The sequence below is a fragment of the Rutilus rutilus genome (genome assembly GCF_951802725.1).
Source record: "Rutilus rutilus genome assembly, chromosome: 17".
NCBI classification, from domain to species: domain Eukaryota; kingdom Metazoa; phylum Chordata; class Actinopteri; order Cypriniformes; family Leuciscidae; genus Rutilus; species Rutilus rutilus.
Window position 1 is genome coordinate 29,667,169 of NC_140230.1, and position 12,209 is coordinate 29,679,377.

The 12,209-nt window shown below is 37.3% G+C and overlaps 2 protein-coding genes across 2 annotated transcripts; both read right to left on the reverse strand.

The window, feature by feature from the left end:
- Positions 1-3,876, reverse strand: zp3d.2 (zona pellucida glycoprotein 3d tandem duplicate 2). Its single transcript, XM_084385808.1, has 8 exons — positions 2,973-3,876; positions 2,249-2,364; positions 1,989-2,092; positions 1,737-1,911; positions 870-981; positions 692-780; positions 544-617; positions 1-345 (listed from the first exon to the last, which is right to left on the reverse strand). The coding sequence occupies exons 1-8, from the start codon at positions 3,498-3,500 to the stop codon at positions 95-97; spliced, it is 1,449 nt and encodes a 482-aa protein (XP_084241934.1). The 5' UTR covers positions 3,501-3,876; the 3' UTR covers positions 1-94.
- A 1,322-nt stretch (positions 3,877-5,198) lies between these two features.
- Positions 5,199-10,888, reverse strand: zp3d.1 (zona pellucida glycoprotein 3d tandem duplicate 1). Its single transcript, XM_084435522.1, has 9 exons — positions 10,222-10,888; positions 9,053-9,165; positions 8,873-8,976; positions 8,604-8,778; positions 8,401-8,512; positions 6,653-6,738; positions 6,505-6,575; positions 5,493-6,423; positions 5,199-5,389 (listed from the first exon to the last, which is right to left on the reverse strand). The coding sequence occupies exons 1-8, from the start codon at positions 10,771-10,773 to the stop codon at positions 5,552-5,554; spliced, it is 2,085 nt and encodes a 694-aa protein (XP_084291648.1). The 5' UTR covers positions 10,774-10,888; the 3' UTR covers positions 5,199-5,389; positions 5,493-5,551.
- Between the last annotated feature and the right edge of the window lie 1,321 nt (positions 10,889-12,209).

Consider the following 12,209-nt stretch of genomic DNA (forward strand, 5'->3'; position numbering starts at 1 on the left):
CAAATTTCAAAAGTGTCTCATGTATTTATTAACACTTCAAGTGCAATTAAGCTGTGAAAACTAAATCAAAATGTCTTTATTAAGTCCTCTTTGTTTAAACCAATCCAAATACCTCCTCAAAGGTTCTGCGTGTCTCTTCAAATTTGTTGTCTTCCTCCACTTCTTCCACCACAGCTGAGGCTGGCAAAAAACGACGAGGTCCAATCTCAGCTGCCGGTGTGGTTATTACATAAACAAAACCTGTTCCCACCTCCTCTGGCAGGAATGGAGTTGTTTGCTCTTCCTCAACTAGGTGCAAATCAGACTCCATGATCCAGGGCTCACTGGTGATGACCTTACTGGACACTGTACATGGAATAATGAAAAAGGGCTTGGTGTCAAATCTTATTACTTCCATGATGTGGCAAGACTTTTACAGGCATTATTGCATCTACCCTCAATGCAATGCTATGAAAAGATCTATATATACCAACAACATACTTCATAAAAACCTGTTAAAAACTATTCAAATTGTTAAAAGTAGGATCACTTGAGGTATCTCACCAGACAGGTCAGAAGACAGACACGTGGAGTCGCAGCAGAGGCACACAGCATTTGAACTGTATAATTCTTCCCATCTGAAGAGGAAATTATCTGAATTAGTACCAAACCAGTTTAGAATTATCACAATGCAAACCAAAACTCAATATACCGTTTTGTTGACTGGTTATAAGTGCAGGACTTTGAACTTGGCGTTGGATCTAAACTTCCGACAGATATTTCACAATGCATGTAAAGATGCTGAGAATAAAAAGAACAGGCAACCTCAACATTCATTATTTTTCTGAAATTGTATGACAGCAGCATGCAATTATGGCTTATTATTTAACCTTTCCCAACATTCCATGGAAATGAAAAGCATCCAATGAGAACCGCACAACATTCCTTTGTCCACTTTGAATGAATCTGGACCACCTGCTGCTCATGCTATCAATCATGCACCTGAAAGAAAAAAAAGTGCATACATTTTGTGTCAAGTTATGTCTTCAATTCCCCCCTAACCCCGTAAAGTCTGGCATATGTAATAATAGCCCCCCAAAAATGGAACAGTTTTAAAACATAAAAAGAAATCTAAAAAAAAGGTTTGCATGTGTGTTGTTTGCAGAGTATAATTTTTGATACATCAGGCTTTTACGGCTCGCATAGTACGATATAGAAGAATGTGGAGCTCATACTCGAGGAGGAAAAATAAAACAATCCTCAATTTTATCCAGAGGCCCAAAACTGAGCAAAAATCTCCAATTTGATTCAGTTGCTGTGATTTACATGGTCAAAACGTAAAATGAATTTCTGATAGCTTGTAAAGTGAGAAAGTAAATATCAATTGTCACTCTATAGATCTTAATTACATGTCTGTCAGATGATATTTAAAAGCTTGTGATCAAACCTCTGTAGTTTTAATTGTGGGGGGACAAAACACAATGCAATGCAATACAATGTTTGAGAGATGTACAAATCAGCGTTCCTGAAAAGCCTGTGTTTGATACATTTTGCGTATTCTTACGTTAACTTTATAAAAATTACAGTTTTGCCTGCTAAGAAAGTATAAACTATCAATCAGATAACAGAAGGCATGTAGCAGATTGTGTACAGCAGGTTTTTCAGAAAAGGATGATGTTGATAATTTAGTGGCCTTCGAAAATTTGTTTAAAATACGATACAGTAGGCTTTATAGGGTTAAATGACCAGAGTGTTACCCGTGGTTTTCAATGACTGTAAATTGTGGCATAGACAAACGAGAACTGCTGACGGTCACATAACAGGAATCCACAAACAGCCTCTTGTCCTCAGCAAGAGGGGGTCCGTCTGCCTGAAAGTACATAGGGTGACCAAGGGTGTACTCTTCTGTGGGGGATAATCTTCTCCACAGCTCTAAAAGACAGAAACGTGATGACTCATTGACTGAAACAGAATGGCGTTCTAATTTACATTAGTCAAACCTTATTTACCATCACGGGGACTTAGTACAACGCTGTCCACTGTTCTCAGGGGCTTGAAGTGGTTCTGAAGTCTGACTTGTGGTATGTAACCAATTTTGTATGAGTAATGATATCTGGGGGAAAAAAAGATCATGGGTGTTTGATTGTTAAGAGAAAAAAAAATCAGTGATTGATTAACAAATGAACAAAATGGACACAAAAATGTACTGCAAGTTTAAGTGGAACATATAATCAACACAAATCTGGTACAACTAAAGACATTGATTTACCTGTTAAAGTGACACTCAACGGGGAGCGAGAAAGGCATGGCACGGCGGACTGGCGACAGGTTCACATCCGGAGAGAAGTGCAGTATGTTGGAATATGTTACTCTTTTGTTTATTAACTGCATTCAAAAAGAAAAAAGATAATTTCAAAGTTTATCAAGTGAACATGGAGGCCCTGAGTTGAATGAGTTCAACTATGAATTTTTTCCAAGCGCCTTAAAGTGATAGTTCACACAATTAAAATGTTGTCGTCATTTACTCACTCTCCAGTTGTTCTAAACCTGTATGAGTTTATTTCTTCTGCTGCTGAACACAAAAGAAGATATTTTGAAGAATGTCGGTAACCAAACAGTTGATCGGCCCCATTGACTTCCATAGTATTTTTTTTCCTTCTCCATACTATGGACGTCAATAAGGACCTGGGCCTGTTTGGTTACCCTTATTCTTCAAAGTATCTTCTTATGTGTTAATTTCTGGGTAAACTATTCCTTTAACTTTTTCCATACAATTTTTTTTTGCTGTAACATGTAAGTTAGCCTATTAGTTTCCACAATGTTTGCAAACGCCTATTGTGAAGTTATCAAATTAAAAAGTAATAGACAAAAATACAACAAGCAACACGGACATACAACATACGAAGCCCTTTAAGTATGGAGGAAAAATGCAAAAAAAGAAAAGCCAAAAAAAAAAAAGAAACAACCAAGAAAAACAAACCAGCTAAGCACACCTCTCTTTTACTGGCACACTGATCCATGTCGTAAATAAACACATAATAGTGTTTTGTAGTCTTGCTGATGTCACATGTTCCCAGTTTTAGCTCAGACCCCAAGCCACCGAGTCCTAAAATCTGTTTGTTGACTTTAACGATCATTTTCTTCATTTGGCAAACGACGTTTACTAGTTGTGATCGACCGCGGGGACGGGAGCTCGCGCGTACTCTGGCGCGCGGGACGAGGACTTTTTTCGTCTCTTCGGGCAGTTGCTCACGACCTGACCCATGCATTGGAGTGAACTGCTTTTTGTCCAAAAGGGGGATTCTAGAATGCTGGAAAATGGGAAGTTGCAAATATGGCGAACTAAGATGCTTGACAGCAGATCCTTCAAAATCTTCTCCAAATCTTATGTCCAGTTCTGACTCTGAGGTCGAATTGATCGCCTGCTTAGGCGCAGCTCGTAACGCGTAAACATATGTGGACAAAAAGACCACTAAAGTAAATAATATTGGAAAATAAAGCTTCATATCTCTAAACAGCATCAAAGTACTACTCACAATCACTCAAACAACCTTGACATATTACACATAACCGAGATGGGTAATTAGAGCACCTGTCGTCTTCAAGCACTGTTGATAGAAGTGCGATTCATTTCCACGAACCGGTTCTTTCGATTCGAGCAGGTCTCAGAACAGATTCAGCGTTTCTTTTACGTCATTAAGTGATCCCTGGTTATTATTGTTTTTTGTTTAACCTTTCTGCTTGTTATTTATACATCCAATGCACTAATAATAGATTTCATTGTTAATTTACATTCTTGTTCTTATTATTATCTACAGACTGTCTGTAATGTTCCTCAAATTTATTCTGGTGATGTCTAAACTTCCCTTGCCTGTATTTTAGAAAACATTTTGGTCTAATTAATCTGATGTGAACAGCAACACGCAACAGGAGTTATAATGAAATATGACACCCCCCTCTTTTTCACACAGAATGGCTTTAATGTTATCCAAATTCACTCTGGTAATGCCTAATCTCCTTTGTTTCATAATCCAGAAAGCATTTTGGTCTGATGTGACTAACTTCAGACATACTAGCACGCACGGTCATACAATCAGACAGTAGGCCTACATTAGAGATTTCTCTGTTCTTTATTCTTAAATATGTCTATTGTTCACAAAATTCATTCATACCATGTCTAATCTCTGATTTTTTAGAGAGTTTATGGCCATGTTTAGGTGGAGGATCTGACACTGACAGCCCTCCTCAAGTTACAACTGACATTGTCAGGAATATAAAATTAATCATATAAAACAGCTCCAAAACTTTTCAGATGCTGCCTTGTTGTCAGTTGCTTGAAACTTGGTAAATTTTCCCAGCAGATTTTTACTTTATGATACCGTTGCATATTCCTCCTAAGAAGTCTTTAGTTTAATTCCAAATGTAAGGTAGAGTTGCTTATGATTTAGGTTATATTATTTATATTAGATTATAGGCTACTTCGTATTTTTGCATAAAGCAAATTAAACCCATTTTAGGACCATTGAAAATCTCAGTCACGCTTTACAATAAAGATTTCATTTGTAAACATTAGTAAACTACAGTTAACATGAACTGACAATGAAAAATACTTCTACAGCATTTATTAATCTTAGTTTAACTCCACATTTACGAATACCTTTTTTAATATCAAAAGCTGTATCTGTTATAACATTAATGAACTGTAAACTAACATGAACATTTTAATTAACAATAGCTGCAAAAATGTATTGCTTATTGTTGTTCATGCATCAATTAATGTTAACAAATGATACCTTATTGTGATCCCTAAAGTGTTACCAAAATCTCATTACTGTACTGTACTATATACATTTAATTTCATTATTCACTTAAAATCAGCTTCAAATTCAGTACAACAAACAATACTATGCTGATAATATCTGATATAGTGTATAGCACCTTGGTCAACAATTGTTGTTTTTAGTGGTGCTATATAAATAAAGTTAAGTTGAGTTGAGAATACTACCTTTATGTGAAATAAAGACAAACGCGCCAAAAAAAAAAAAAAAAAAATCTTATTGGTCATAGAAATAAGTTACAATTATTTTAAAGCATTTTTCTTTTGATTTTGGGATAAAATATGAACTGTGAGATTTTCCCCATAAGAATAAATTGTTTGTTTAATAATGAGAGGTATCAAAAAGGTCACAGGACATAGGATCAGAGAAGAAAAACGAATGATCAATCAAAAATATGTTTTAATATTCCGATGACATTACAGTGGATGTCAGTACTGTACATTGAAGCATTCCATCATATTATGCACATTCCTGAATTCAGTTGAATCCATGACCAAAACACTGACTTTAAGAAAGTATGCTGAGATCTTCAGCCCCACAGATGCAACTCCAAAAAAGGTCCAACAAGGATCCTATAACAGAAATAAATAAATAAAATAAAAAACACTAGAAAAATATAAAGGAACTCTTATAAAGTGGAGCTAAATTCAGAATAAATGAATTAAAGCGTCATACCTTTGAGACCCTGGAACGAGCTCAAACGTCAGTCCCCCATTTCTCGCTCACTGGGTAGGTTAATGTTCATCTTTATTCCACTCCATTGGTTCTTGTTTGGCATTTAAAAATACCTCTTCATCCATCGCCATGTGTGAGGGTACCTGCATGCTCTTCTCAAAAACTTCAGGCTTTATTTTTCTCTGGTAGTTAGACAGTTCTTCTCTGGTAATGTCAGTTCGTTCATTTAGTCCACTCTTGCTGGACCCTTTGTCATCATTAACATCTTCCAAAAGCTTGGTGCTCTCGAGTCTCCCGGCATCCTCCTCGAGCTCTACAACACTATCCATCTGTTCCCCAACAGACATCACTTTTCCAGAACGATCGCCCTCCTCATCCTTTACAGCAGTTGTTTCCTCTGTCCCAACAATTACTTGTACATCCTCAGCCAAGTTTTTCAAGGGCATCTTTTTATTTTCTTCTTTTGCTTCCATTTGTTTTTCAGTATCAGTCACCGTCTCCACTGTATAACCATCTTTCTCTTTACTGATTCCTTCTGCGCTCTTGAATCTCCCAGCATCCTCCTCGAACTCTACAACACTATCCATCTGTTCTCCAACAGACATCACTTTTCCAGAAAGATCACCCTCATCCTTTAACTCTATAGCAGTGGTTTCCTCTGTCCCAACAATTACTTCTACATCCTCAAAGACTTTCATGGGCATCTTTTTATTCTCTTTTGTTTTCATTTGTTTTTCAGTATCAGCCACAGTCTCCACTGTGTAGCGATCACCTTCCTCTTCACCGATTCCTTCTGCGCTCTTGAACTTCACCTCCTCTGTGTCCTCCTGAACACCGAACAATCCTTTTCCTTTGATTAACGACTGTTCGTGCTTGTCCATAATCCAGGGTAGACTTGTTATCAGGGATTGTGTCGTACGGGGCAAAGCAGCTGTTGCGAAAGCAAGAACAAAACATTGATGTATAGTGTTTTCATTTCAAGTTATGATAGTCTCTGAAGCCTTCTACTTACAAGTTGCTTCAATTTCACAAGTTGAATCACAACATGCACAAACGGATGCATCAGTGGTGAGTTCGTCCCACCTGTTGGTACAAGATAAGAATCTTGCTTCTCTGCATTTACACAGTATGTTGCACATGTGTGAAATACAATTATTCACCTTCTCTCTGCATTGTTATAGGTACAGGATTTTGCTGTTGCGCTTGTGGCTTTGTGAACCGATATTGTGCAATGCAGGTAAAAGTGCTGTAAAAATTAGGAAAAAATGCAATCAACACTTACATTCACATAATATATTTACACATACAATTTGATTTAGCATATTTTACTGTTTACATTTTGATGAAAAGGCCATCAAATATCCTGATTTGTTATGGGAGATGGCTTTTTATTTTATTCTGGAACTGATTATCATCAAATTAATGTCAATAAAACAGCAGGTTTCCTTTTAAAGGAACACTTCGACTTTTTGGGACTTTAGCTTATTCACCGTATCCCCCAGAGTTAGATAAGTCCATACATACTTTTTTTAATCTTCGTGCGTGCTGCAAGTCTGTTTGATGCACCCACCGCTAGCCTAGCTTAGCACAAAGACTGGATGTAAATGGCTACAGCTAGCATACTAATCCCAATAAGTGACAAAATATCGCGTTTGCTCAGAACATTTCACTGAGGACGACTATTTCGAAAAAATGGAATTTGCCACACGGACCATGAAACGTGTGCAGAAGGATACGGCCATCCCATCGATAGTAAAGACAGGACAAAGTGGATCACCTGCGGCTGCGGTAAGTGTTCCGTTATGTTTTTAGATGACTAGTCTACTGTTACAGTGCCAGTAGCTAGATGTAATGTAACCTTAGTGACACTATTACATGAATAGGGTGCTCACTACTATTACAGTTGTTCCCGGGCTCCATGTATCCCCTGTAATGTTAGTTTTGTGATGTCACAAACGCGCTCTATCGCCCCAGTAACAAATAAGTGGCGCTAAAGGTAACTTTCAGGACTGTAGCCTTCAACTTGCTAATGAATTGGAGGGGGGGGATGGGCAGTTTTCATTTTTGAGAAACAGTGACCTTGTTTGTGAAATAGTAGGCTACTCCCGTTCTGATTCTCCCCTCGACCTCAGTCTGTTTGGCATCTTGTCTATCAGCTTCCAAAGTTTGTAACTCCTCGTCTGTGTATTCTGGCTCAAAACGATATGGTTCTGGATCTTGGTTTGATACCAAATAAAAATCCTCTGACAATTCCTCAAAGTCAGCCATGATCACGAATCACGTTCGCTACTAGCTAGTTAGTCACGTTGGTTTTGTTGACGGAACGGCGCTTCTCGGGTGCTGCGCTAATCACTCCGCCCAAGTAGCAGTGCTTTGCCTTCTGAGAAAATAGTTCCCAGTATTTAAACGTTTAAAAAATGGCTGTGTCTCATATGACCTTGTTATTTGTACACACTGTGACTATACAAATCACAACATGTAAATAGGAAAATGTTGGCGTTATTTTGTCACTTATTGGGATTAGTATGCTAGCTGTAGCCATTTACATCCAGTCTTTGTGCTAAGCTAGGCTAGCGGTGGGTGCGTCAAACAGACTTACAGCACGCACGGAGATGAAAAAGGTATGTATGGACTTATCTAACTCTGGGGGATACAGTGAATAAGCTAAAGTCTCAAAAAGTCGAAGTGTTCCTTTAAGACAGCTTGCTCCAGTCCATATAATGTGACAAAATGACCCATAGGTCAATTGTGTTAGAAAAGTTATCTGCAGCTAAAACTTCAAGGTGTGGAACTATGAATAAACCCAATATCAAAACCCCATCCTACAAATAATCTCTGGAGTTAAAAGAGAGACAACTAGCCCGGGTCTCCAATATATTAAAAACCCATTTAAGAATGAAAACATTACCTTGCCAGTAACTTGGGGGAGTAAAAAGGCATCAACTGAAAACCTTATAATCTTTGACTGTCTTTGGAAAAAGCGGGAGAGACTTCCTTGTCTTCTGCTGTCCTCCATACACCTGAAATTGAGGTTTGGTGTTTATTTCTTTCTTTCTCCACGCTGAAAGTGTCTTTATGTTAAATAAAAGCAGAGTGTGCCAAACAGCTTACCCATAATTACAAATAACACTGTGTTGTGGAGTGGACTTTGGGTCTTTGGATGCTGTTGCATAGCAGGAGTCAACAAAAATCCTTTCGTCTTTGGACATATGAGCGGCACTGACTTCAAAATACATGGGCACCCCAAGCACAAAACTCACATTTTCTTCAAGTCTTTCCCAGCGTTCTGGAGTTCACACAGTTTAATAGACCGATGGGCACCAACATCATATTAAGAGGTCGAACAAAACATGGAATTATATAGGAGAGGAAAAGCTTACCATTACACACAGAAATACTAAACCTGGCCCTTCGCTCAAAAATCTTGTGAAACATGCGCTCCCTCGGCACAGGCAGGAAGCCTATTTTGTAGGAATAATGAAATCTAGAAATTGGAGAAAGCAAAAGATGAGGTGAATTTCATTTCCAACTCCGGAAACCTCTTCAGATTCATGGTTTACCTATTGTACAGGCACTGGATGTTTAGCGCGAGGGGCACCGCTCGGATGACTGTCCCTTGAGGCTCTGGTGTATAGTGCAACGTGTTAGAATACACGATCTGGCCGTTCGTCATCTGAGGAGGATCAAACATTGTAATATAGAAGGTAAAATCAAGATTATTAATTATTATTTGAGGAATATTTTCAGTATTGATTATAAGTTATCCATGCACATCATTACTTTTTATTTTTAATTCATGTGCCCTCATAATCTTTAATCAAAATAACTTAAAACAAAAACGAATGAAATATTATATTATATAAAATGTACACATTCTACTACATGCCTTCTGTTGTGTATTTGATAGTTTACCTTTTTTTTATTTATTTTTTTATTACATTACAGCCCATCAGAATTTCATTTAACTTTTGGGCCACACAAACATCAGCAACTGCACAAAATTGCATAATTTTGCTCAGTTTGGGCCTCTGAATAAATTCTTTAGATTCTCGAGTAAGGTTTAATATTCTCCTATATCATAATATGAGTCATAAGAGCCTGATGTCTCAAATAAGATAGGCTTACTAAAAAAAAAACACATATGCAAACTTTTAAGATTATTATGAGAATTTGACATTACCATATCCAAATGTGCTCTAGTTTTCTAAACAATGGATTAGTGATTAATCACACATATCTTGACACTTTTAAACAATTGACCATTGTATGGTATAATTTTTCAGATTTACACAGTATTCTAATAGTGTGTTGAAAACAGATACTAGCCTTTTTACTATACTAACTTAGATAATTTTTTTGCACACATTTATGAATATTTAACAGCACAAATATGGGCAGCTATATCTTTTGCTGCCTATATTTGGGCTGTTAAATATTCAGAAACTAAAAAATGATATGATCAATAAGTTATGACAACATATGTTTTTAACATTGCTCAGAATAAGAAGCAATTATCTACTTTTTTTACACGTTACACAGGATTCCACACTAATTTTCCTTTTAGTCAGTTAAAATGTAATTTAAGTTGAAATGACTTAAACATCCAAGTTGATTGTCCTTAATTTAAGGCAGCAACTTTTTTTTTTTTTTTTTTACAGTTTATATAGAAACCTCTGACAAAAGCGGACCTTTAAGATTAGGTTTATCGTATACAACTAGCGTTACTTACCGTTAAAGAGCTATCACAGTCATTGAGGTCGTAATGGAAATATAAGAAATCCTTGTCGGAGCGTGAGACAGGACATGTTCCCAGTTGAAACAAAGACGGTGAACTTCTGAAGCCCAGCAGATTCTCATTCATGCGCACCGAGATCTTACTGTAACCACACCAAACCTCTACGCCACGAGCATTACGCACGGGAGACACTTGGGCAAACTGAGGGTTCACTTGAGGAATTAGAAGACTAGTCAAAAGGTTTGGTAAGTGTCGTCTCCCGGAGACAGGCCTGAACAGATCCATGTCAACGAGAGGAACTGGAACATGTTGGAACATTGGGAAAACGTGATATGGTCGTATAACCGGAGGATTCTTCATAAACTCGCTCTCTTCTGTCCACGGCCTGACAGCGCCTGACATGGGTTGCATGGCAAGGACTTTCTGCTTCGTGGATACGACATTGCTATATTGGTGACCCCCGGTCCCATGATTGTAAGCTTTGACGATGCACATTAGGCCAAGAAAATACAAAGAACAACAAAAACACAAACTCGTGCGCTCCATGATAGCCAGTGACTCTTAAATGTGACATAAAGGAAATAAATAAAACGCCGCTGAGAAGAACGCTAGTCGCGCCCTGTAGCCACCTGTTGATTGATGACGTGAGGGCTAATTAACAGTTTAGTCATGAATCGTTTTTTCGAACAGTTTCAATGAGCCGGTAAAAAAAAACGTCATCACGTAATTCACGCAAGCCCCATTGAATCCTTTATTAAAGCACATATAACGTTTATTATTAAGATTTATATATATATAAAAAATCTTTATTGTAATTACGGGTATCTAACGTTACCATGATTTAGCATTAGCCTACATATAGCCTAATAATTTTGTATATAACAGTACGGAAATCAATTTAACGTTACATCTTTTAGCTGTTGTAACTACCTATTATTTTTCTATTTAATTATATTCTAGCTTCTTAAAGTCAAGTTTATTTCTTATGCGGTTTGATTTTTTTTTTTTTTTTTTTTTTACTTGTTACATCCTTGCTAATCGTTTATTAAATGAACTTACCTCACACTTCGGTTCTTTGCTCATTACGAATTTGACACGTTTGAACTATGCAGCTCATGGTTCACTGAGTTGGTGACTCGAGAGAATCACTCGCACCGAATCAGTCCGATTCGCAAAAGAATAATTCAATGCGCAGTTAGTACTTTGGTCTAATTTGTCGCGTATATATATATATATTCAGTTATACGGCTATCGCATGCAAGTTTTCTTTTACATTTCAACACAAAAAATGTGGTTTGTAACTTATGCTTAGTTAGAAGCATATTGAGATCCAAAACTACTGCAAATAGGGGTGTGGAAACTATTGTTTTTGTAGAAAGACGAATTCAATGCTAAGTAGCACTTTTTGACTGGCCTCAAGAACAAGCTAGTTTTTATCCTTACACCATGACTCTTACTGTGCAACAGACTGGTCTACTTTTAAGAAATGTCTTACCACGAGCACTTAATCTAGTCTAATTCATTCCAGTGCTTCATAAAAGTAAAAGACCAGCAATATACGTTTTAGGTGCAACTTCCAGTTACTTCTGATTTGTAGTAGGCCTATCTATATACATTAAAAATGCTATCAGCCAGCTTGAGGCTTAAGGTATTAGGCCTAAACCAAACCAGTATAAACATCTTAACGTACGTGTTCTCAATTACATTTAATAGTTTGATGTTGTCCCCCCCTTTAGATGCTCCTCCACTTCAACAGAAGTTTTGGTTTATGTGAGGGTTTTATTGAGAGGTGACAGGGCAACAATTTGTTCTGGATGCTGTCCCCCGTTAACCCCTCCATAGATAAGATATATTTCCTATACTCTTCAATAATGACAGAGTACACACACAAATCTGTAGTTGTGTTATAAGCAGCTCAGAAACATCTGCATTTTTCAAAGTTTATCAGTGCTCAGACACGTTTCTGACAGTGCATGGTGAGT